Source organism: Cyanistes caeruleus, chromosome 3, assembly GCF_971803275.1.
Source record: "Cyanistes caeruleus chromosome 3, bCyaCae1.hap1.1, whole genome shotgun sequence".
Lineage (NCBI taxonomy): Eukaryota > Metazoa > Chordata > Aves > Passeriformes > Paridae > Cyanistes > Cyanistes caeruleus.
Window position 1 is genome coordinate 39,482,964 of NC_141703.1, and position 26,042 is coordinate 39,509,005.

Here is a 26,042-nt window from a genome sequence, read left to right on the forward strand (position 1 = left end):
TCTGGTTTTTCTTGAAATAATATTTTTTTTTGAAAAGTGCAGTATAACTGTATGCTTATAGAATATATATATATAAATACTGCATATAATATTTATTATATAAAGTATAAATAGTTTCTCATCAAATATCAGACTATTTCATTGGAATAGTATCTAGAAATTCTGGTCTAAAGGTAGGTTACTACTCTTAATAGAAGTTTTTATTATTTTCATAGCTTGTGAGAACAAATACTTAATATGGTTTCAAGATATTTCTAGTTAAGAAAACTTCATTTTTAAAGCTGTTAGCATATAAATGTATATCTTCTTGCAGGTTTTTTGTTGTTTGGGTTTTTTTTTTTTTTGTTTTTAACTGTAGTTGCAAGGTTTATTGGTCCCATGAAATATTTTGGGGTTTGTGGTATTTGTTTTTAATACCTCCCCATCTCTCCCACCCAAGGAGCATTGTCACTTTTTGTGCTCTGGACTAGATGAATGAGTTCTCCATGACTACGGGATTTATTTTTTCCCCCTTTCAATCTTTACTGTAATTGAATATTCTTACTTAAATACCTTCCCCAGTTAATGGAGTGAGGCTTTGGTAATGACTAAGATAATCAATCACCTTATGGATCAAACTCTTAACAGAGATAAGGTAATTTACTTACATGCCCTTTGTTTTTCAACATTACATGTGGAGCTTTCTCTTGTCACATTTTTATCTGATCCTTCCTGGATGTGTGGAGCATAACTAACAGGTGAGGGACCACAACCCCCTTCCAGGCCCTGGCTGTGTAAACTCTCGTTCACCTTTGATGGCCTAAGCAATGAGATTCTTTTCCACATACTGTGAAAACAAGTTATATTGCTGTGTGCTTGTTTTCATTTGTGGTCCAGGAGATTTTGCTAAGTTTTAATCTTTTTCACTTTACAAATGTAAAGTATCCTAAGGCTTATTTCAGCACAGGTCCGAGAAGCAGAATTTCATGGTTACAGAGAGATTTTCTGCTCTCTGGCAGCCTTCCTGTGCCTCTCTGAGTTCTGGCATAAGATAGGAATAAGTCCTGACTTGGTAGGCTGAAGTGCACATATACTTCAGTGATCCACACTTTCTCTCTAAACCTGCAGTTTAGTGCTAGTCTTACTTTTTGTCACTTGTTCTGCAGTTAAATTACTCTTTCATTTTGGTGTGGTTTCCTTACCTTCCTTGAATAATAGTTTGTATGTGTAGTAATAACACTACCTTAATGTCTTCAAAATGTTGGAGTTATGTTGTCATGGTGGAATTATATTTTTCTAGTATTTTCTAGTATTTTCTTCCACATATTGACAATATAGTGGTAAACTGTCCTATGGCATCTATTTCTCACTGATTCCAGTCTTGCCCTTATTGTGAAAAAGGGAACATGTTACTTGAAGCAAATGGCTGTTCTGAAACATCATACTCATAGGATGTTTTCTGCTGAGCTTTTCTTCATTATAGTATAGTGTAACTGAGTGTGGCCATAATGTGTCATCTTCCCTTTAATCGCAAGTTTCATTAATTGCTTTTGTTGTTTATCAGACAGCATTATTGCAGCGGCAGAGTCGATACATTCGTTCAACGGTTCCTGAAAATGCAGAGAAAGAGGCTCAGAGCTTGTTTGTAACTGAGGTAATACTGAAGTTGCATGTGATTGTGTGTAATAACAATATTATACCTGACTTGTTTTTCTTCTCCTTCTTTTACCATTTAAAACAAACAGAAAAATAAGCCCTGGAAAAAGAATTAAATATTTCTTGCCACTTACTTGTCAATTGTTTCAAGGCAAAATTTCCAGGAAAACCCAGTATTAAAACCCAGTATTTTATCCATTGGTGGCTGGAAAAAAAGTTTTACAGGATAGCTTTTAATTATTTTGTTTGCCTCATTGGCTTTTGCAAATGGTTCTCCCCCACCCTCATTATGCTTTTGGCTTTTCCAGATGAACGTGGGTGATTTCAATACATAATATTGGATCCACTAGTATATCTGGAATGAATCATTGTGACTTGTTTTTTCTGATAAAGTGTCTCACACCAGCCATTCTTACTTTGTTCATAGTAATCTTTTACAGATTGCTGGAACAGAGGTATCCAGAACTGTAACACTTGTGGAGGCCAAAATTCATTATGACAGTTCAACTTGTGTGCTATATGTAGAAGAAACATCCTCAACCCTGAAATTTCTCAGAACTGTTTGCTTATGTTGGCATTCCGTTGCTTTTGTGAGATTGTTCTTTATTTATTGTCTTGCTGAAGCCTTTAAAGAATTAAAGGTTCAATTGTTTTTCCTTTTTTTTTGATATTATCTACTGGTTTTCTACTGATATAATTTAAGCGATATTTTAACATCTGAAACAAGTAAATGTCTGTTGTAACTCCAGTAAGACTGGAGGAGCTTCAGATAGCTGAATCTACATCAAAGTGATTTATCCACACTGATACATACCCTTAATACCTAACCTAAACATTTCTGAGATAAGTTTGAAGCGGATAGACAAGAGGAGGGAGGACTGTTAGAGGTAATTCATGAAGTTTAATGAGTTTCTGCTGAAACAATTGCTTGGCAAGTATTAAACTCATGTTTTGAAATATAAAGAAAATATTTACGATTTATTGGATGCTGTATTTGTGTATAAGTAGGTTTATTGTGTAACATAAAATTTTGCATGGAATGGTTTCTGTCAACAGATTCTGTCAGTTTTATGTTACTTTGTTCAAAGCCAAGATAAATCAGTACTTTTATGTTGTAACAATATGGGTGGAGTAAAATGGTATTTCCTGTGATCTAGATCAGAACTTAATGACATAATTGCTTTTCAACCACTGCAAGCATACAGTTTCAATTTTAGTATTAATTTAATTGCACTGGAAGTATAAATTCAAGGAAAATATGTTTTTGGCTTTCTGTATCAGTATGAGCACAATTGAATATTCTGTTTTAATAAGGTGTCTGTTTTTGTGCTGAATTGTCTAAGGGCTCAGTCATGTTTTCAGCTTCAACTGAGATTTCTAAAGGCTTGGCCACGTTTTCAGCTGTGGCAAAATACTGGTTTAACTTTTTGGACAACTGAAGATGGTTAATCCAGATGCTGAGTGCATTCACCATTTTCTGGTTTTATTAAATACATGTCTAGCAGATGATAACATTGCCCTGAAACATATAACTTATTCCAGAAAGTTACATTGCATTAGACCATTGCAAAAGAAAGGAAATGTACAGCATTTTCAGAGATATGTAACCATAATAGTTCATAAACAGACATATCTTAAGAGGTTTTCTTGTGCTGTGTCCATTGAATATCTTTAATCTTCTTGCAATTAATGTTGATACTTGGTTTTCATTTAAACAGTGTATCAAAACCTACAATTCAGACTGGCATATTGTTAACTATAGATATGAAGATTACTCAGGAGAGTTTCGACAGCTTCCAAAGTAAGTATGTTATTTAGTTATTTAGTTTATTTAGTGGTATGATAAATTAAAATTGTGGAGGAACTTTGCATTTAATATAGACTTATTTATTAGACTTCTCTTATTTATTAGAGAAGTATGTTAATATGTGTAAACTGAAATATGCTATATCTAGGTTTAATGGTCAGTAGAAATTATAAAGACTTTTTGGATGGAATTGATGAACTTGAATGTATAATACCATGTTAAACCATTTTTTGGGAGGGTATTGTAATAACATTGCCTTATTAACAGGCAGTTGTATCACTGACAGTGTGAATTTAAGTATGATAACTAAAACAGGGTGATGTTTAGATGAACCTAAAATGGTAATATCCTGTTTTCAAAGGCAGCTTTTGGAACTCCCTTTAGGAGCTTGGGAATAGAACCTAACTGAGATGGTTAGAGCAGGTTTTCACAGGATGACTCAAAGCCTAACTGACATCTGTTACAAACTTTCTAAACCATCTGCTAGAGAAATGTTTTTCCAGTTTTTCAAAGTTTTCTGGGAAGAGTATAGAGATTAGACCCTTAATTCAGAAACTAAATGGTCTGAATACCCCAACTCTGGAAGGACCAATGTCTTTCCTAATTGCTCTCTTGCATCTATTGGCTAAGAAATAGTTACCTTACCTTGTGGAGAGTTCTGATCTACTCACAGGTTTTTTACAAGTCAGTACCTGGTTTTCACTTGCCCTGAACAGAAACCACAATGGGAATTTAAAAAAATGCATTATCCTGCAAGGAGCCAGTGGTTGCAGGTATGAATTCTTACTCATAAGGTATTAGGAATGCAGTGAATGAGAAGGCATTTGTTCTCTTCAATTACACAGTAGCACAGTGACAAGCAGAACAAAAGTGAAGTGGTGGCCAGATGTACAAATGAGAAAAATCGCTTTCTAAGATATAGAATTAATGAAAAATACATGTTTTTACTTAGTTATTCCTGTGCTTTTTCCTCTTTGGAAGGAAAAGAACATCTTAATTTTTGCACCAATAAAATATGTAACTAATCACAAAATTCCTAGTATTTCAGAAGCTTTTTCTTTTGTAGTAAAGGCACAAAGCCAGACAAGCTTCCTGTTCATTTATATGAAGTGGATGAAGAAGCAGATAAAGATGAGGTGAGATAATACCAATTCTTTACTTTCTTTTGTTTTCATTAAAGAATGTTGGGTATGTAGAGGTTGTGAGTTTGCTTAATTGTTGATGTCTGTACGTGAAAACAGAGATTAGCTTGAACCACCTTATTGGGAAACAAATTAGTTATTTTACCTGTCTCCTTTCAAATAACCTGGTTCTCTGAGGTCTGTCAGTTGAGCTAGAAAAAGTTTTGACAGATAATAAAATTGAAGCTTTAGTACTTGGTGACCTATAATCCTTCAGCTCCCATAAAATCTGTTTTATACTCTATCTATGTAGATGGGTTTCCAGAGAGAAGTGTTTCCTGCAGTTTAATCATGGAATTAAGTAAAATCATAGATGAATCTGTTCCAGCACAACAACAGCACACACACTTCAGCATGCTGCATGACAGTGTAGCATACAGTGCGAGCCAAAATCAGTTCATCACCAATTTGAGTATAGGATAAGACTTGGAGAGCTATCATACAAACAAAAGCATAAAAAATTGAACAAAACTCTGAGATATTTTCTCTTGTGTCATTGACTTAGGGAAAGAAGAGATGTATAGCATCAAGCAATTTTCAAGGCTATTTCAAATGCCAAAGACTTTTTTCAACAACTGCCTGTTGTTTTCATGATTTATTTATTTTTTACCACACCCTGTTTCAAAACACATTTTTAAATGCCCCTGTTACTTTTTCTTACAGGTACTTAAACTCTTACATCTCAAACAAGAATTAAAATAAAATAATTTTTCTTTTTTGTGGTTTTTACCTCATGACAATTACTTTGTTTCTAAATTCCTGGTACTCAGAACTGCTGCATATGAAATGAAAGGATTAAATATGAAGAAGTTGTTTGAGGAATTAATCTGAGTAGACACATTCCCAACCAGAGAGTCCCAGGCTGACATTTACCCAGCACTGCTATTAATCTGCCCTGTGAAATTTGGACAAATAACTTCATACATCTGTATCCAAAACTTCCTATTTGTAGGGTGGGAATAATTATGATTACTACTATAACATTTATTATAACTATTATGACATTTAAAAGACTTGGAATTATTTACTGTGATAATATTTCTGACAACAGAAGTGTTTTAGAAAACTGAGTTAAACACTAAAAAATTAAATGGATATATAATTTTTACCAGGAAATACATTATGAGTGGAGTCAGTTAAGCACTAACTTTGAAGTTAAGCACTGTAAAACTATAATTTGGCTATTAGCAGGTAGTATGTGTTGTACTAGGAAGTGTAAGTAGAGACGATTGCCTGGGTCCTGTAAGAACAGGCAGGAACAGGGTATATCTTTCAGAAGTACAATCACTGGAGGAGAGGTCTGCTGCTCTTTGAGGAACTTGAAAAATAAACACAAAAAAGATACATGCTAGGAGGAAAAGGGAAGTTAGTGGGACAATAGAGTAGGGGGGGACCATAAATTCTTTCATCAAGGGAAGACTTAATGCAAGAGGTGTTTCAACCTCATCTGTGCCAAAAAAGCACAGATGCAAACCTCAGATTGAAAGTTGTTTGGTCATTTTGTTTTGCTTTTGTTTGTGTTTGAAGAAAACTGATTTATTAAGATAGAAAACAAAAAGCTACAAGTGATTAAAAATTGGTGGAAAATCAGACAAAGATTAGTTTAATCATGCATTAATAAAAAGGAAAATTAACCCTATCCAAAACTAATTCTCTCATGGCTATCAGGCCATCAGGTTGATGTCTGCAAATGGAATTTTTCAATCCAGTATGGGATCAAGATACAGGATTGCTTTTGTTGAAACAGTTGCTGTTGAAGTAAACTTTGGAGCCAAGTTTATGGGAAAGATCACTTTAAAAAGTGCAGCACAGTGTGCAGCAGTAATGATAAAAGTGAGGAAATTACCTTACCAGTTGGAAACAGGAACTATGTTTTCAGCGTGAGAGTTGTGTGTTAACAACTGGATCCTGGGTTCCTTTGTATTAACAGATGGTCAGCTGGAAAGATTCAGTAGCTTTTTGGCTCTGTAGGCAGGAATTCTGGCTGAAGAGAGAAATGGTGTAACTAGAGAGGCCTAAATGACACTCAGTTTTATTGCTAGAAAACAGCATGCAGCTCAACAGAGTTGGGAAATTGTGCCCCTCAGAGACTGGGAACTGGAGTCTTAATAGAGCTAAATTTTAATTTTTGTTAACACAGGTAATGAATAGATTTTAGTCATGTGAGATGATCGTATGCACATGTTTTGTGCAATTGTGGAAAAGCATTTTGTGCCAAGTTTTGGCTATAACTCATCGTCTACTCATCACTTTATACTTGTAAAGGTGATTTAAACCAACCCTTTCCTTAGGGATAACTCATGCCAGGGGAGGTGAGGAGTCATATAGAGTCATATTTGGAAACCCAGTGTTTTAAGTTGTGTTTGTGTCTTTATTCTTGTACAAGAAAAGTAATTATCTGGGTAATAGAACAGCAGTGGAGGCTAATGACTTGAAAAAATGAAAAAAAGGTGACTGTGTTGCTTGGACTCTTTAGGACAAATGAAAATTTACTGAGTATTTCTGGTCTATGTCTTTGGGCCATTATATCAGATGCTCTGATAGTTGATGACCATGTCATCCTTATTGGCCCTAACTTCAATAGTACCAAGCTGACTGTAAATTTTAAAATGTCAGATTGGTGCATCTTTTGCCTTCTGTTCACAGTTTTTTCAAGTTCACATGTTCGTGTGCTTATGAGTATGCAAGCTAGACAGACTGAAGAAGCTTATTAGAAGACTAAATAAATTACCTAGTAACTTTTTACAGAATGTTCCTTGATTCAGTTCCAGAAACAAATTCATATTATTCCAAGATTTGGTTTAATGTTCAGTTGTTGAACTAGTGACTCTCTCCCCCTTACATAATCAGTTTTTGTTGCATGTTTTCTTAACAGCCAAGAAAAGGAATTAGAAAAAGTACTTGAGGTACCTCAAGGATGTTTTGTGATTCTTGTTTTCAGCTGGATGCTCAGCTAATTCTGAATGTTTCAGTAAAAATTACCAGGAGTATTTCTCCTCTAGATGGATGAAAATCCTCCTACATGTCTAATTCATTAACAGTTTTGTTTCAAAATAGGCTACATCAACTGGAAACCAGTAATGTCAGCTTCATAGTGCTCTAAAAGATTACTTGGAATTGGTGATTTAATATTTATTCTGTGGCAGTTATAAATCTGTCTTTTTGATCTGTTTTGATAGCAGAGTGCTGCTTTTTGGTAGTTGTTAACATCCTAAGGTTTTTGATGCAGTCATTCAGTTCTCTGCACTGGCAGATGGATGTGGTGTACAGGCAGTGGGTGTGATGTGTGATGCTTGTATTGGATCTGCTGTTTGTGAACTTGCTGTCGCTGCCAAGTTCAGTCTTGTTCTCTCTGCAAAGCTTTGATTCTGATCTGTAAAAGGGCAAATCCAATTCAAGAATTTATTCTCTTTAAATTCTTAATAAAGTAATGTCTTTGAAGTACTTTATGTAAAGCAAAATGGTTTGATCAATCTCCACTGAAGTTTTGGATAAGCATACGTTGGCATTGTTCTTTTTGGCAATAGAAATTGGTAAAAATTCTTACACTCTGTGGAAAAGGTTCCAAGGTAAATGTAAGGAAATGTTTTAAGTTTTGACTGTTCATTCCCCTGTTTCATTTGGATTTGTCTTGACTAACATTTAGCTATAGGCTGGATCATCCTGGTCGCTGTAGATAAAGCCTGTAGAAGTGGCCAGGTTACATATTAAAAGTTAGATGAGGTCAATCTCATCCCAGGTCTTTAAATAAAATAATGGAAAAGCTATAGAATTTCAGCTGGGACTCATGGTACATTATTATCGTGATGTTATGAACATAGTTATTCCAGCTTCTAAAATGACTTCTGAAATTATTGATAAATACTACATGGGCTATGATGCAAAAGTTTATCTTTTCTTTTTTCTTCTTTTTTTCTTTCTTCCTTTCCCTGTATTCCTTTCTTCATCTCCAGGATGCAGCATCTCTTGGGTCTCAGAAGGGTGGAATAACAAAACAAGGATGGCTGTACAAAGGCAACATGAACAGTGCAATCAGTGTGACAATGAGAGTAAGTTTATGAATATCTTAGATATGACAAAATAACTGAACACTGATATTAAATACCCCTGTGCCTTGGAGAGGTCAATTTGTGGTATGTGGTTTAGTTCTAAAAAATCTGTATGAAAAGAAAGAGGGAAGTTTGCATGTACTTCATATATCTGAAACCTTGCTTTTATTTTATTACATGTAAATCAGAAAAAAAAGCCATGAAAAATCTAGTATGTGACAGGAGTTAAATTTCCATAACTGTACCCTGGTGTGATTTTAGTGGAAAAGGGACTCTGTAATGTGGGGGGAAGGGGGCATTATTTGTTTGTATTCTTGTATTTTATATAAAACTATGATTTTTTAATTTGCCTCTTATGTATATTATATAGTCAGTTTTCAATAGGTCAAAAATACTGTCAGATGATATAGTAAAATCCTGCTGCAGATATCATAAGTTAATTTATTTTCATTCATGGTTTCTGTTTCCTTTTCTGCAGATACTGATTATGTTGTCTATAAATAAAAGCATTTTTTCTATAAATACTGTGTAAATAGCACTTATGAGTATATAATATGAAGCTAATTAATATTAGTGTTGTCACTGTTTTTCTTCCCTCCTTTATTTTCACTAGTCATTTAAAAGAAGATTTTTCCACTTAATCCAACTTGGTGATGGATCCTATAATCTCAATTTCTACAAAGATGAAAAAATATCAAAAGAACCTAAGGGATCAATATTTCTAGATTCATGCATGGGAGTGGTTCAGGTAATTACAATTATTCTGCCTGTTTTCCAATTAATTCTTTATTTATTAGCAAGGGAAACTTTATTTAAAATATAGATTAGGGAACTTTTATTTAAAATATAGATTAGTGTTGTTGAATGTAGATAAGTACCTATTATGCAGAGGAACAAATAGGCTATATCTTGCCAAAGCAAGTGAACAAGGTTTCAAAGGGCAGGAGACTGAATTTTTGAAATCTTTCTGAAAAGAACAGAAATTACTAGTTCATGTCAAGTATTTAACAAACCAAATTCTAAGACAAATGCAAGAAGAACCCCAAACTTGGCAAAGTAATGACAGCATAAAATTGAAGTTTATTTCAGTTAGATTTTGTGCTTGCATGAGCTGTAATGTTTTTCATAGCTTCTTGTGTGGGATTTCTGTTGCAGGAATTGTATCGAATTCAAACACCCTTCCAGATACTTTCATTTGACCTTTCTAATGTTACTTTTCTGTGCTTTTCTTTATTTTGAAAAGTTAAGGGCTTTGGTAAAATGTTTGTCAGTAGCAAGTGCCAAAGAAAAGATTGTTTTTCTTTTTTTTCCTTTGTGATTGTGCTATGTATTTATAGTACAGCATGTAACTGTTCAGCATGTAACAGGCACAGCATACCTGGAAAAACCCCATGGGTCTTAGGGGTTTTTTTAACTTGTACAGAAATAGGCAAAGTTTAATAAAAATGTATTGCTTAAATAATATTTTTGTAGTATAAACTTGTTTGAAGATTTACACAAAGAGATAAAGCAGCTTTACAGAGGATTTTTTCCCCCAAATATTGTAGTATTGTTTGGATACATATTTAGTAGGTAACTCCTATGAAAATATTACAACTGTAATACATTTTATCATGTTGCAAGCTCTATATATAATTTTACAGGAATTATTTTGCCTTAGAGATACAATTCTAGCCAACTCTATTGAAATGAATTTAATTTGTGTTTTTAAAACAAGCCAACAAACATAAAAGTGGTTCCTAAACGTGGCTGTAGTCTCATCAATGTATATAAATACCTGCAGGGAGGGTGCAAAGATGACAGAGTCAGGCTCTGCTCAGTGATACCCAGTGACAGTGACAGGGCTGGAGGCAACGAGCACGACCTGGAACACAAGAGTTACCTCTGAACATCAGGGAGTTGTTTGTCACTGTGAGGGTGGCCGAGCACTGGCACAGGTTTCCAAGGGAGGTTGCAGAGTCTCCATCCTTGGAGATACTCAAAAGCTTCTTGGCCACGATCCTGTGCTAAATGGCTCTAATTGGCTGTGCTTGAGGAGGGAGTGTTGGATGAAATGACGACCAGAGGCACCTTCTAACCTCTAACCGTTCTTTCATTTTAGGATTTAAAACCTGAAACTCTCTTTTTCCTCATACATACTTTCATACTGCTCCATACTTGCTATTCCGTCAGTTCAATCCAATTAACCTCAAGTTTCCTCAGACTCTGCCAGAAGCTTGCTTTTCAAAACAAACAGTGTATTACTGTTCCTTTGTTCTTTTGCGAGTGGGGCTGATACAGTCATCTTTAAGTAAAACTGTACTTTGGGTGATTTGAAATTTATAGTTGGCTGTGTCTCTAATGCTATACTGTATTGTACAGTACCCTCAGTGTTCATCCTGGCACCTGGTCTTCAAAACTGCATGTAAAAATTTGAGACTAGTTATGGATTAGCATCAGGTGCAAAATCAAAACCAGTTATGCTCACTTGCAAGAAGCTAAGTAGTCATTCAGTGGCTAGAATAAAGGGGTTTGGAAATAACTGTTTTCTTCGCTTGAATTTTTGGTGGGGGCCAAATAAATGCTGATTTAAACAATCAAATATTATACACAGTGTCCCTATTCCAGACTTGTAGTTTAATTATCTTATATTATGTTCTCTATCCTTTCTGGGTGACCTTATTGTTTTACTGTTACTTACTATTGGTGTTGAATTAGCATTTGAAAACTCATATGGGAAAAAGTGGTATGTACACAGTAGAACTTGCACTTCTATTTAACAGAAGAGGAAAACAAAGGAAAAGATTTCTAAGGACCCCAGCCAAATTACTTAAAAGTAGTTTGACATGGAATTAATGGAAATGGTTTTTCATAGGTAGTTATGCTTACGAGATTTTGGTCTCAGAATGAAACTTCTTGTTTCAGAGTCAGTCTTTTTAGTGAGGGGAGATTAGTTCCTATTGCATTGCTGTAACACTTTTCTGGTCTGAGTTCATTCAGTGCATTTGCTTACTTATTTTTTCAAAGGCAGTAGATGCCTGAGAGAAAAATACTGACTTCACTTACAGGGTGGTGTTAGACCAGAATATGCTCCTTCGACAGAACTTGTATTAAGAGGAATGCTGAATTTGTGCAATAGGGGGCTTTTGTTTGGTTGGGGTTTTTGGTTTGTGTGGATTTCTTTTTTCCCCAAACTTAAATAAAGAGACTAGAATTCCTGGAATTCTGTTTGGTGTTTTTGAATTTGGTTTCATTGTGTTGGGGTTTTTATTTTAATACTAAATTTATGGAGACCTTTCTGATCAGAGATGTGGAGCACATCATATATGCAGTGTATCTATTCACACATCCAGCCATATGTGTAGGCATAGTTGCTCTAATTCAGTGTTTTGTGAAAGCTGAGATCTGTGAAAGCTACTGCCTGTGTCAAGGTTTTATACTGAGAAACAGAGAGGTTACTTTTCTCAGGATTTTTCATTTATTTCAGAATTAATTTCAACTAGTAAGATTGCCTTAGGTCCAAAGTTCACACTTTTGTTTGTAAACTTGACAGAAACTCAACTTTGGTAGAATGCTGACTGCTTTGTCAACAAGTAGTTAGTCTGTTAATTGAAGAGTCTGAGATACAGTGAAACTAATATGTAATTTGGCATTTAATTTAACTTAAACAAAAAATCTCCCAAGCATCAAGTCTGTCTTACTGTTTATTTTAATGTTTATCTAGTGCATTATCAATTTGTAAAACTAAATTGATGATAATATAGAATTTTCATTTAAGACTTCTGAATTCTTTCCCAGAAATATGAGTCAGGCTAAGTAGCATTTGAAACCCTGATTTAAATTTTGCAGAGAAGGATGACAGAAATGGCTGAGGAAAAAAGAGCTTCATGTATATCTATATGACTGACGATATCAAGGCATTTGGGGTTGATGTTGGATATAATTTTACCTCCAGTATAAAATCCCAGTCTGCAAACAGTTGTCACTCAAATATAATATGGACTTTTGGTTTACTTTTTTTTTTTTTTCCGGTAGACCTTAGTTGGCTTCATTTCTAGGTGATCTGAGTACATAAAGAATTGCTATTTGGGCTTTTATAAAATGATTGCAAGCAGAATGATTACTGGAAACTGGAAGACAGGCTATTCTCTTTCCTACTTGCACTTGTTGCAGTGCTACAAATAACTTCAAAAGGTCAAATGTCAGAGAGCAGAACGTGTCATTATGATGCATTTTTTCAAAATATCAAACTGTATTTTTGTATAGAATATCTGAAAGATGTATAACTTCCTTTGATGGTGGTTAGACAGTATGTGAAGTGCTACACAGGTCTTTTATTTTCTTATAGAACAATAAAGTCAGACGTTTCGCATTTGAGCTCAAGATGCAAGACAAGAGTAGTTTCCTTTTAGCTGCAGACAGTGAACTTGAAATGGAAGAGTGGATAAACACTCTGAACAAAATCCTTCAGCTTAACTTTGAGGCTGCAATGCAAGAAAAAAGAAATGGCGAGTCCCATGAAGGTAAGCAGGACTTCTAGCAAGGCTAATGTTATGTGGCCATGTCTTCTTTCATGCATTTTGGAAAGAAAGGCTTTAATGTGGCCAAATTTTTTTTGTTTTCCTTGGTTATAAAAATTACAGGCCTTTTTACTATCCACTTCAACTGATGAGCATTTCAACCTTCTGGGCATTAAAACAGTACTGTTCTGTATTGATTTAAGTCCAGAAAATAATTATGAGACTGATTTAAATCTAGAAAAGTAGAACCCACAATGTAAAATCAGGACTGAGGCAGTTTAAGGGAGAAAAGAAAGTTACGATGGACTTGTTTTGAAATGTGTAAAATGCTGCTGAAAAGGAAATAATCTTTTCTGTGGTCACTGTAGGTAGAAATCATGGTTACATTGTGGGGCTTAAATTTAAATACAATTCCTTTGACCAGAAATATTTCCTGCAAGTGTTGAAATAGACTGCTTAGGTGTAGTATCCTGTTAGAGCCCTTTAAGAATAGGTAAGGCAAGTATCTGTAAGGAATGCAATGTATGTCACCAGTATTTCAGTGACAAAAGGATAGTGTAGATGTCCTCTCATTCACTTTTCCTCTTGAGGGTGGATGGGGAGCAAAACTGGTGTGAAACCAACTGTATGCATATCCAGAAGAACCTGGGAGTTATTCTAGAAAGTTGTTTTTTTATAGATAGTACAAAGTACCAAAAGGGATCCTTAGAGTTTAAAATGAGATATCACAGTCTTCAAAGACTGTCAGAATTTAATGTGATGTTTGCAGCAAAAGCAAATCTGAAAAGGAGAAGCATCTAACTCTGGGAAGGACATTTCAGTCTGTGGTCCTTAGTTGACCTTAACACCGCAAGATGTTTATAGCTAACTGAATGGCTGCTTTGTAAATCCAGTAACTGTTGGTGAGTAGAGCTGGGAACCTAATGAACAGAGGGAACTTGTTTTGAAATCAAGTTACAATGCATTGTGGAAGGGGTAATGTAAGTTTGTGCACTGATTGCCCCATGCAGATATCAAAATTAAAATCAAAGATGTGTTCTGGTAAGATTAGAAATAACTGCTGCTTTAATGATTTTTCTAACTGGTTGTATCTTTCAAGAAATCACTGCATCAAAATGATGTAGTTGTCATTTTTGAGGGGGTAGGAGAATGAAAACGATTAAATTCTTTTGCTATGGAGTTTTGCAAGCACTTTGGAATTTTTATACTTATTTTAAAATGAGGTTTTATAATTTCAGATGATGAACAAAGCAAACTGGAAAGCTCATCAAGTAGTTTTGATAACTACTATCCTGAAATTGCCAAGGTAATATATATTGTAAATGTCAACTTGGGATATGAAGTACTAAACATAAGTTAGCCACATGAACTTTCAGTAAAGGTAAGGCATTGGATTGAAGCTTCCAGTCAGTTTGTGGTGCATGGAAAGCTTAGAAGCTCTTCTGTGAATAGGTGTGGTTATTGAGCTTCTTTATTTTCTGCTTTTGGAAGGAAACAAGATACTGTCTTGAAGTTCCCTATATAAATCTTAATACGCTGTTTAAATGCAGCATGTCTTATTATTTTATTAAATCATTATATTTTGTATTGGTTTATTGCATTCAGGTAAGTGTTAAAGCATTTCTATAGAAATCTGGTTATACTGAAGCCAAGTTTTATTTTTATTTTTAGACTTAAAAACCAGCTTAGTAGCAGTGATGAAGTGAATGTATTTTAAGATGTTTGTGTTTATAATGAACTGGCAGGTCCATGGATGCTTCCTGTGTTGCCATGGTTCTTGCTTTTCAATTTTGTTCTTAGAGAAGTGTGATAGAAACAAGCATGAAATACAATGGAATCAAATAGAAAATAACAGTAACTCTTCCTTAGGCCATTTGCAGACTTTATTTCAGTTAAATCTGTGAGTTATGTGTTGCAGTTTGATTTGTGAGTTTTGTAAGGAAGAAACTTTTCTTAAATCACCCAAAAACTGAAACTGGTGACCTTTTTTGTTGAGGCTTCAGAATCCAAACTCCTTCTTGTGACTTCCTTACTCTTTCTTCTGTGTGGTACTGTCTGGAGTATTGAAACTTTTCTCCTTGACCATTCTCTGGAATGCTCTCCCTTTCTTTTCTGAGGATCTGTCCGACGTAGTAACTCCTCCTGAGGGTAGTGCAGTTTATGAACTGAGAATAAGCAAACCGAATTCTATCTACTGTAGTAGCCAACATACCAAAGGATCCAGCCAGAACACATTAACAAGCTTTTAGCACCCAAATTAGATGGCTGACTTAATCCTTTCTGTTACTGCTTTGAAATCAATTTAGGACATGTACACAAAAATCTGTCATGTGATAGTCTTGCTCCAGCTATGGCTGTACTTGGAAATTAATTTGGATTATGGTGCATATAATGAAGGCTTCCTTGGAAGGGCTGTAAGCATCAAATAGCATATTTGCGTGAGGCTATGAAAATTTGTTTCAGAAATAAATAAGAAATTAGATGCTCTTATTGTGTGGAAGGTTTTTCTTCACAGTGAGTTATTATAGTGCTTATGGTCCATTTTCCTTCCAGAGGGGACTTCAGGGCTGGAGCACCTGCATATAGTTTTAGTACTACAGTTGCTACTTCCTGTTTCCATAACTTTTGGATCAGAAGCATGCAGCTCTTACAGCTCATTATTTTTTAGAATATTATTTTTGCTCAGCTCTTTAAGCACTGACATGTTTTATTATTATTATTTATTCCATTGTTATAACCCATTTACTTTTCTGTTTCCTTCAAAATATTTTTTTTAAATTTCCCCTTCTAATTCACTTTTACTAAACACTGCCTTTCAAAATAATTAGCTCTAATGTATTATCCTAGCCTTTTTCCTGAGGAAAGTTACAGGGCAAACTCTGCCCATTTACATTACTCTTTGAGTCTTAACTTGATTTCTTTATGTGAATGGTGTTTGTTTGGAGGAATTTTTTTTGTCCTTTATTCTTTCTTGCCTTGTCTTTTCAGCTGTTGTTTGGATTTGGTTCCTTTTTCCCCAGTGGAAGCCTTGCAAGGCATTGGACTTTCTTTTAGAAGAGTTTATAGCTGCTCTGTTATTTTTGTTGGTTCTAGAAGGAAAATTTCACAATAGCTGACCTCATATCCTTACGAGGAGAGAGAAATTCCGTCAGGGGTGATTGTAGAGCACCTGACAGTAGGGAAAAACCAGACTTCCTAGGGAGGGTTTAACCCTTGTGAGTACATACATCTCCAAGCTTTCATTTTTCTATCAATAGCTGTTAGTTTATAACATAAACTAAGCAAGATGGTATTTTGCGCTTCAGTGCATAGATGCACACACATCTGTCTCAGTCTGTCTTTTCTACCTATTTCGTGTTCCCTTTATCTGTAAGTCAACTGCCAAGAGTAAATGAAGGGGTATTGTAGTAATTTTTTTTTTTTTTGTGGTTGGTTGGGGTTGTTTGTTTTTTTTTTGCATTTATTAATCTTAAAATAAATTTGACCTCTCAAATAGCTTGACTGTCATGATCATTGTTCCCAAGCACCTCATTAACTTTTACTGGTCTCAGAATACCTTGAGGTGGGAAAATATTGTCTATTGTTTTACAGATGAGAAAATGAAATTGCAGAGCCACTGCTGTGCTATAGGCTGGGTTCATGGTAACATGCATTTCAGTTCTTGAGTTTTGACAACTGCCTCTGATCTGTCAGTCAGAAATGCATATAATCATCTGGTCTTCATGCGCAAAACACTAAAGAATCTAAAACTATTCAAGATGCTTTAGCTGAAGCTGTTTCTGTCTAGCTCCTATGGCTAGGTTATCTTCCTCCTCAGTTCTTGCCACTAAATATGACCTTTGCAAAACATGCACACAACTTTCTTGCCATCCTTAAACTTTTTCACATTTCCTGTGTTTCTCAATTATTCCAGTTGTTCAACTGGTAGAAGCTAATTCTGCCAGTACTCTGCTGGTATTGAATATCTGGGTCGTCTCTTTCACAGCAACTCTCCTCTTTTCTTCTCTTTGTGTTAAAGTTAACAAAGTAAAGTAAATTAAAACCATTGGAGCATTTATATTCAAAATAGCACCTCAGAAATTTCTCTTCTGTAATACGTCCTTTAAGCCAAATTATTTTTTAATTCCTGTTATGAACCTGAAAATAGGGTTATGAGCTCTTAGAGATTGTTCTTTTGTTGTGTTTTATTTTTTCTTTCTCTTGAGACATAGTAGAAGTTGTTTCAGTCTCCAGCAAAGCAGATGTAGACAGTAGATCACTTCCTGCTGACGGTCAGTGATGAGCATTTTGGGTTTATAACTTCTTTTAACCCATACAGGCTGATCCAAAAAGAAACACCTGCCTGTAATGTAATATTTTGTATCCTTGTTTAGCCAGCTGCTACTTTAAGAATGGCATTTCTCCTGCATGGGTAATTTTGGTACATGGATCTGGTCATTTGTCATGCTCTGTGACTTGAAAAATCATAGAATGCTCCTTAAATAATACCTTTTTCAAAGGTAGCCTATGTATACCATCAGTTTCAGTTTTCACATTCTATTTTGTTCACTTTTGTTTTACTGTTAATAGATAGGTATCCACAAATCCCAGGCAGTGTACAGCAAACTCTGCAAAGTAACTTTTAAATGTGAGAGATTTATCTTTTGGAAGTTTTTGGGTTTTCTCCAGCTACCCACAGGAAAAACACTTCTTTGGCAGTAGGGCTCAAGAAAAGTTAAAAAAGAAAAAGCAACCAAGAAAAAGAAAAAAGAAAGCGAGCTATGATGGTGTTTCTTAATTTAGGTGATCTCTTTTTTTCCTGAGAAGTCTTATGGTCTCAGAATAGCTCTGAGCTTTAACCTGCAATCATACTGTGTGTTTTTATTTGAATAAATTAGGATTATGAAAGTTATTATTTAAGGAGGCAGATATATAAGTTACACTGAAGTGTACTTTCCATGAGCTTGGAAGGCTATATGTTGCTGATGTAAGGTTTTATACTTCCAGGGCTGGAAAAAAAGCATTAGGAAAAGAGGCTCTCACTTTGTGCTTAGACATGTTGGATGAGTGTAAAGGAGGTACAAAGCTGAGTGAGGGAGAAATGAATGCATGAATCAAAGATGTGTGGAGCTTTGAACATCACAGGAAAAGGCATGAAATTAAAGCCAACTTTAATAGTGTGATATCAAGACTTCTTTTCTTATTTTGAACAGAGTGCCAGAGAAGCAGAAATCAAGCTGAAAACTGAAAGCAGGGTTAAACTTTTTGCCCTGGATCCAGATGCACAGGTTAGACTTCTTACAAGGAAACCGGGGTATTTTATGTTGAGATGAAAGCAAACTGACCTTAATTTTTCTTTTCTCTTTTTAAAGAAACTTGACTTTTCCAGTATTGAACCAGAAGTGAAGCCATTTGAAGAGAAATTTGGAAAAAAAATTCTTGTGAGGTGTAATGATTTATCTTTTAATTTGCAAAGCTGCGTTGCAGAAAATGAAGAAGGACCAACAACAAATGTAAATAATCAATTACTTTCTATTTAATTCGGAAATGAATGTCCTAATGTTTGGTTGGCACTGTCCTTAATGACAAGGATTCCTTACTGTGATTGAGAAATTTATATTATGGGGATTTTTACTTTTTTAAATCAAAATGAAGGCCTAAATCCTACAAAAAGTAACTTAGTTGCTAATGTTTTTGTTGGGTGGTGAACAAAGACATTTTTCTTCTATTGTCTTTTACATGTTGTCAATAATACCTAGGGTGATGGCCATGTGTGTTCATGAAAATGTTACTTATCTTTTTTTATGTGCATTTTTACAGTGATCTAGATGCCAGCACTGACACTTGATCATTTTTTTTTTTTTTTTATAATGTCTAGGTAGAACCTTTCTTTGTCACACTGTCACTATTTGATATTAAAAACAACAGGAAGATTTCAGCAGATTTCCATGTTGATTTGAACCACGCCTCAGTAAGGCAAATGCTGTCCAGTGCATCTCAACAAATGATGAATGGCAGTGGTGACAGCTTACACAGAATTCAGGACATTAATGAAGCTGTCTTGCAATATCCAAAGCAGGTAAGAACTAGGAACCTTAAGTACCAGTAGGATTTTGGATACAAGTTTCCTACATGATTTCATTTGCTTTCTATTATGTGATATAAAATGTGCATTTCCCTTCTATATTTATCTCTTGTTTCATTTCTAGGGAATATTCTCAGTCACATGTCCTCATACTGACATTTTCCTTGTGGCTAGAATAGAAAAGGTATTACAGGGAAGCATTACACATTGTGCTGAACCATATATGAAAAGTTCAGATTCATCAAAGGTATGTTTTTTTTCTTCTGTGGTGTGAAAAAAATGCTGAGGCAAAGCAGATTGATTTCAAATTAATAACTATAAATCATAATCTTAGTTCTTCTATAGTAAAGTCATGTACCTGGATAATTTGATTTAGTAAGTTGTAGTTATTTCTAGTAACTTATTACATTATAGATAAAGGAACATTTTATTGGAAACATTTATTTCACTTTTTATAATTGTGACAATGTAATTTTTGGAATATCTTTAGTGTAAACAGTTTTGACAAAAGAATATTGGACTTAAGTGTGAAAGTTGAGTTGAAAATTGTTGAACAGTGAAATATTAAATACAAATCATAACTGTATGTCTCTCTTAGTTAATGCATCTTACTTAGTGTAACATAGTTGACATTTTCTTTGTCTCACCTTTTGGTGACAATGGTTTATCTGCACTCTTGCTGGTTTTTCCTCCAGAATCATTGAGATTATTAATCTTCTGGTTTTATGTATAAAATTCTTGGCAGATTTGATAGAACCCAAATCACTTCTGGAAATAACCCACTGGAATATCTTAGGATTTCCAGGAATTGCGGATGGCATAACATTCTGATGTTCTATCAAACATATCTACAAAGTTTTGTTAATTGCTACTTCTCGTTTGTCAATGAAGAAGCAGAGGTTCAATTTTTTTTGGTTTACAGTTATGTTTAAATAGCCAGACCAGCATATAAGAGAAAAGTGTTTTTGTAAGCAGTGTCAGCTGCTGTTGATGTTCTGCCTGTTTTCAGCTAAGAAGAAACAGTTAACTTTCTGTCTCTGCAGGGCATCAGTGTTCTTTCCTACAAATTTGATGCTGGCTAAGCTGCATGTAAAAAAACATGTATTTTTCACTTGGTCTCAATATAGATCAGCCTACTGGTTTGTTTTTCCAGGAATGTGTGAGTTTGTTGGGTTTTTTTCCCCAGCTATTGTTGGAAAACAGCAGCTTTGTATTTTAGGATTCTGGTTTTGATGTTGACTGAGTTAAAATAAACCTGAACTCAGTGTAGGTGATTTCAGTGTCCTTGGGCCTGAGCCATGTGGGGAAGCTGAGTAAGCCCAGGTGTTCCCACATTTGATGCTGAGTTCTGGACTTGTAGTGGCCCTGTACGATGGGAGTGGGCAATAGGAATGCTCATGGTTATATCAACTTACACCTTCTGGTGTTCAATTGCTTATAATTTTATGCAAATGGACGCTTAGTTTGAACTTCTGTTCTTCTTTTCAGGAACTACACTGCATTAATCTGAAACAAAATAGAACAGTACCAGCTATATGGGCTTCCATGTGGGCCACTGTAGGGAGCGAGTTCCAGTTCCCTGCAGAATTACTACTCTGGACAAGAAAGAGGGAAAATGGAAGCAGCAAATACTGTAGAAAAAAAAAAAAAAAAAAAAAAAAAAAATCAGTTTTCTCCCCTTAAATGTTGAATACAGTGATTTAATGATCATTACTTACCAAGGTTTTGTGCTTCCTAGTGCTATTTCCCCCTTTTTACAGGAAAGGATAATGGAGAGTTCTCTCAAGCACACTAATAGAGTCAGCTCTTTATTATATCAACAGCGCAGATCAGGAATAATATTCAGGAGGTTTTACTCTGTAGGTGGTTTTGCCTCTGGCAAAGAGTTTTTCTCTGTGGACACATGGGAAAAGCTGATTTCTGGAAAAGAGAAACCCAAGTGGTTCAGCTCAGTGCTGAACATCTCAAATCAGTGGGTTTCTAGCTCTGATTGTTGTATGTGTTGGTTCTGCATAATGGAGTTTTTGTTCATTTAAAAGTTTACAAAATCAAGAATTTGAACTTTTAATGGGAACAGTGTTGCAATGTCCATACATAGGGTTGCCCATGTGATCTTCATACAACTCTTCCCCATAGTCTGTGTGTATTTGTAGTAAAAGTCTTGCAGAATATTGTACTACTATTTCTGCAGGAATGTGGTCTGGAACGTAGGGTGAGCGGTGGATGTAGGTGGGGGAACAAGTGAGAGGGGAAATGTTGGGGTTTTTTTTGGAGTTGGAGTTTTGTTTTAAAAAACAGTTTAATTTTGCTCTAGCTTTCCATCTGTGTTCTGTATATACTAATATTTCTCACATTTAATTAAGTATTTCTTATCCAAAGTGTAGATGCATCTGTTTTCACCCACAAAATACTGTGAAATCAGCCCACTGTGCTTAGCCTGAAATAATTAGTTAAGAGGCATTATCAATTGTCTTTCCCCTCACATACTTAGGATTAATCTATAATCTTCTAAAGAAGATTTTATAATTCATATCAGTGTCAATATGTGGGGTTTTTTTCTTGTGTACTAACGGTTCAGAGAAATGTAGCTTTTCAAATATGGCTATTTCTTATGTCCCTTGTAGGTTGCACAGAAAGTTTTGAAGAATGCTAAGCAGGCATGCCAGAGATTAGGTCAATATAGAATGCCTTTTGCCTGGGCAGCTAGGTGAGGACAAATCTTGTCAATCTGTATTTTTTTCCTGACTTTTCTCTAACATGGTTTTTTGCATCTCCCTTCTTGTAAAATGTCATGTGCTATTTACATAATTTCTTTTTTTTTTTTGCTTTCAATTAACCAAAGATTTCCAACAAACTTGCACTTCATCTCTGTAGTAGGAAAAAAATTATAAACATTCATTACATTATTGTTCAAACTTTCAGTATTGCCAGCTGGTTTCTGTTGTCGGTATTTTTTGTTATTAAGGATGAAATGGTTCACACTTACTTGTTAGACTGAGCTATTTATATATTAAACTCACCTACAATGACAAGAATATTAAATGCTTAATGAATATTAATGAAGGATGGTACAGTATATTCTGGTTTGTAATACAAAACTTTCCTGAAATCAATTTCAACACTTTCATAAACTCATCTGAAAGCACGATTTTTATTTTCAGGACATTGTTTAAAGATGCCTCAGGAACCCTGGACAAAAATGCAAGATTTTCTGCTCTCTTCAGACAAGACAGTAATAAACTTTCAAATGAAGACATGTTGAAATTGTTAGCAGATTTCAGGAAGTAAGTCTGATTTTCTCACTTGAAAAAAATAGAAACAAACCAATCTAAAACCCCTCACTCCCTAAGCCACACCATATTTTGTTACGGTCTTGAACTGGAACATCTAATATGTTGATGTATGTATCTATACATGTCTTTCACATCAAGTACAGAATCTATATAAATGTAATTAAGGCCTTCAAACAAGCTGCAGATCTTTTAGATGGTTTGGGGGCTACAAGCAGGACTGAAGTGTAATCCCACGTGTAACTTGCAGTCAGCATCATATCCTGAAGTATCTCTGGGCTAGGACTTATGTTTGCACAATATGCTCTTCTGTTTGTCAAAGGAAAACAAGTATGAGCATAAATCATCTGTTCCCTGACCTTGGACAAGGAACAGATTCAAGGGAAAAGGATTCAAGCAAGTCTCCTTCCTTGGGAATGTGTGTGACTCAGGATACCTAAATAATAGAACATTTGTTATCTTTCTTTTACAAAGTATTCTTGAAGACTTCATCAGTTTGTGTGTAAGATTTAGGAGTATATTACTGACAGATAACCATGTTCACAAAGTTGTTAATCCCCTTATTGAATAGGATGTAAAATAATAGAGCAATCTCTGCCGCTTTGCAAAGAAATTTCCACAGCTCTTACAGCACAATTGGCAGGAGTGGTGTTAATTTGAGCCATCACTAAGCACAAAAAGCACAGGCTATGGTTTCATTCTTCTTGCTTAGCAAATCTGATAAGGAGATGAGGTTTGTAATATTTTAGCTCACTTTTAGCAAGTGGCTGAAGGTTTCTTCAACTTCATGTGGCAATGAAATTGCTCTGTATGCTGATATTCCTTGCCATAAACGCTATGACTGGAATTGAAACAAACAGTAAGTTAGCCTCCTACACTAGGTTGTCAGTAAAGGCAGTGCTTTTGGTTATTTCAGCATCCTGTTTGTGGAACCATGTACACTGTTTCACAGGAATTACAGTAAGAAAGGGGTTTTAATATCTGAGGAATATCTGTTGGAATTAGAATCCTGACTCCAACCAGACATTTGCTTCACAGCATGGGATTGCTTTTTGGGAAAACTTTGCATCCATTTGTTGTGCAGTAATTTTTAAAAATCATGCTGCTGACTGTCTTTACTAATATAGGGTTCTGCATGGTATTGGCATGGAAAATACTTGTACTTCGTTTTTCTGAAATAGCTACATGATAAATCCATAGTTGGTGGGTTTTGCAGGGTGAATTGTTAGTCTAGAAAAAGGAGGAGATAGAAACTTGCTGATTTTCCTTCCCCCTGCTTTATCCTACTACCATGATTGCTTATCACTGGCCACTGAGATTTAAAAATTACTTACAGATTCCCTCTTTGCTGCAAATGATAATGACAAAACTTGCCTTTGACAAAGAGTTTATTTTTGGTTTAAAGAAAGAAAAAGTCATGCTTTCCTGTGAACTTTGACACACACGTGTGTGAAGACTATTTTTTTTTCCCCATGAGAATTTAATGGAAAAGAAAACTGTGTATCTAGGCAAAAAGCAAGACCAGATCAGTTATGCATCCTCATACCATCTTTCCTATCATACTCCTGTTTCAGGATATTACTTTTGCCTCTGTTTCCTATTATCTTTTTTTGCTGGCATCTGATTTGCATTTAGCCTGACTTTGAGGCGTGTTTTTTTTTTCCTTCCTACAGACCTGAAAAGATGGCCAAACTTCCTGTTATTTTAGGAAATCTGGATGTTACAATTGACAATGTGTCACCAGATTTTCCAAGTAAGTATTAACAAACACCGTTAAATGGAAATGCAGGCTTTTTCCTTTTCTGTTCTTTATTTGTTTTTTTCAATGTATTTTCAGATTATGTTAACTCATCATACATTCCCATGAAACAGTTTGAAAACAGTACCAAGACACTCACAGCATTTGAAATAGAGGAGTTTGTTCCCTGTATACCAAAATGCACTCAGCCTTTTACCATCTACAACAATCATCTTTATGTTTATCCAAAGCACTTAAAATATGACAGTCAAAAGTCTTTTGCAAAGGTGAGTAGAGGAAACCTGTACCACCTTTTTTCTCAGGTTTGGTTAAGATTGTTTACGTATTTATTTCTGTGATGATCCTTATGATTAATTGCTTGGCTTTATGTTTTTAACTACTGCTTTAGGCTAGAAATATTGCAGTGTGTGTTGAGTTCAAGGATTCTGATGAAGAGGATTCTTTGCCTTTGAAGGTCAGTGTTCTTGTTTTTGTGGCTGATAGAAGTAAATAGTGAATAGTTAGCTAAGTAACAGTAGTACTGGATTAATTGATCTAGTTTGGGATGGTGGCTCGAGAGTAACTTCTGGATGGCTTGCTTGTTTCTGATAAAAGAGATTTCTAAAGAGTCCTCAGAGTATTTAATGTCTAATATTTTTTTTACTAAAATTTTAGGAATAAACTTGTTGCAAACAAGGGTAGCTTATACCTACTCTCCAGTAAGTTAAACATTTGAGATTTATATCAGCTGCAGAGCCAAGCTCCATCTTATGAGCTATCATAATGTATAAAAGGTGCCTGGAAGAACAGAAGTAGAGAAGTGTTAGAGATGTCCTGAAGTGAAATCACAGGGTCAGCTCTACTGCACAGCAGGCAGACTAAACATCATGTAAAGAAACCAAGTTAAACACAAATTAAAATACTTCAGATTCTGAATGAGACATTCTAAGCTGGAGTAAAAAGGATCACAGGGTCATTTTGTTCTTTTTTCCTTTTCTCTGTTCTTAGTGTATCTATGGTAGGCCTGGTGGACCAGTATTTACTAGAAGTGCATTTGCTGCTGTTCTGCATCACCATCAAAATCCAGAGTTTTATGATGAGGTAAGCTGCCTTTCTGAGGAAACTTTTACCCGGTCAGGTACTATGTAAGTTTCAAAATAAAAGAAAATATTAGAGGATTTAGGATATTAGAACGACAAAGTTCTCTGTTAAATCAGGTCCCATTTCTAAGGACTTTTCTTAAGTTTTGTGTGTTTGATTTGTGGTCTAGCTTCAAGTAAGGTACAAGCTGGAATTGCTTTTTAAATGTAGAACCAGTAATACATGTCAGTGCTCTAGCTGAAAACTTCTACAGAGATTTCTTTGCCTTTCAGATTAAAATAGAATTGCCCACTCAGTTACATGAAAAGCACCATTTGTTGTTCACCTTCTACCATGTCAGCTGTGATAATTCAAGCAAAGGGAGTACAAAGAAGAAAGATGTTGTTGAAACACAAGGTTTGTACACTAATGCTTTACTTTTGGTAATTAGTAGGGAAATTTTTTGAAGTATGCTTATCTGGTAACCCATAATTTTTGTGATCCATATAATGCTTTCTAATTACATAGTACTGACTGAAATATTTAATAAGATATTTATTCTAATTTAAATGTTTCAAATTTTGGTTTAGAGTGTCCATCAAATGTACAGTGTTTTTCAAAATCAGTGACAATTACTTCGTGCTTTCAATGTTTTGTAGTTGTTTGAGTACAAATCATTTGGCCTTTACAGTAAGGTTT

General features: G+C 35.0%; 1 protein-coding gene across 12 annotated transcripts in view; it reads left to right on the forward strand.

The window, feature by feature from the left end:
- The window catches only part of DOCK9 (dedicator of cytokinesis 9), a 110,974-nt gene that overhangs the window by 42,821 nt on the left and 42,111 nt on the right, over positions 1 to 26,042 (forward strand). For 9 of the 12 annotated variants that reach the window (XM_086880821.1, XM_086880824.1, XM_086880826.1 and 6 more), the window contains exons 3-20: positions 1,544 to 1,633; positions 3,354 to 3,436; positions 4,509 to 4,578; positions 8,577 to 8,672; positions 9,286 to 9,420; positions 13,000 to 13,174; positions 14,410 to 14,477; positions 18,364 to 18,438; positions 18,523 to 18,663; positions 19,029 to 19,229; positions 19,360 to 19,482; positions 21,860 to 21,942; positions 22,397 to 22,519; positions 24,199 to 24,278; positions 24,363 to 24,550; positions 24,673 to 24,738; positions 25,272 to 25,364; positions 25,637 to 25,760. In XM_086880821.1, coding sequence (XP_086736947.1) covers positions 1,544 to 1,633; positions 3,354 to 3,436; positions 4,509 to 4,578; positions 8,577 to 8,672; positions 9,286 to 9,420; positions 13,000 to 13,174; positions 14,410 to 14,477; positions 18,364 to 18,438; positions 18,523 to 18,663; positions 19,029 to 19,229; positions 19,360 to 19,482; positions 21,860 to 21,942; positions 22,397 to 22,519; positions 24,199 to 24,278; positions 24,363 to 24,550; positions 24,673 to 24,738; positions 25,272 to 25,364; positions 25,637 to 25,760 — 2,014 coding nt within the window. The remainder of the gene's footprint in view (positions 1 to 1,543; positions 1,634 to 3,353; positions 3,437 to 4,508; positions 4,579 to 8,576; positions 8,673 to 9,285; positions 9,421 to 12,999; positions 13,175 to 14,409; positions 14,478 to 18,363; positions 18,439 to 18,522; positions 18,664 to 19,028; positions 19,230 to 19,359; positions 19,483 to 21,859; positions 21,943 to 22,396; positions 22,520 to 24,198; positions 24,279 to 24,362; positions 24,551 to 24,672; positions 24,739 to 25,271; positions 25,365 to 25,636; positions 25,761 to 26,042) is intronic. The other 3 variants (XM_086880830.1, XM_086880827.1, XM_086880828.1) reach the window with 1 other exon arrangement.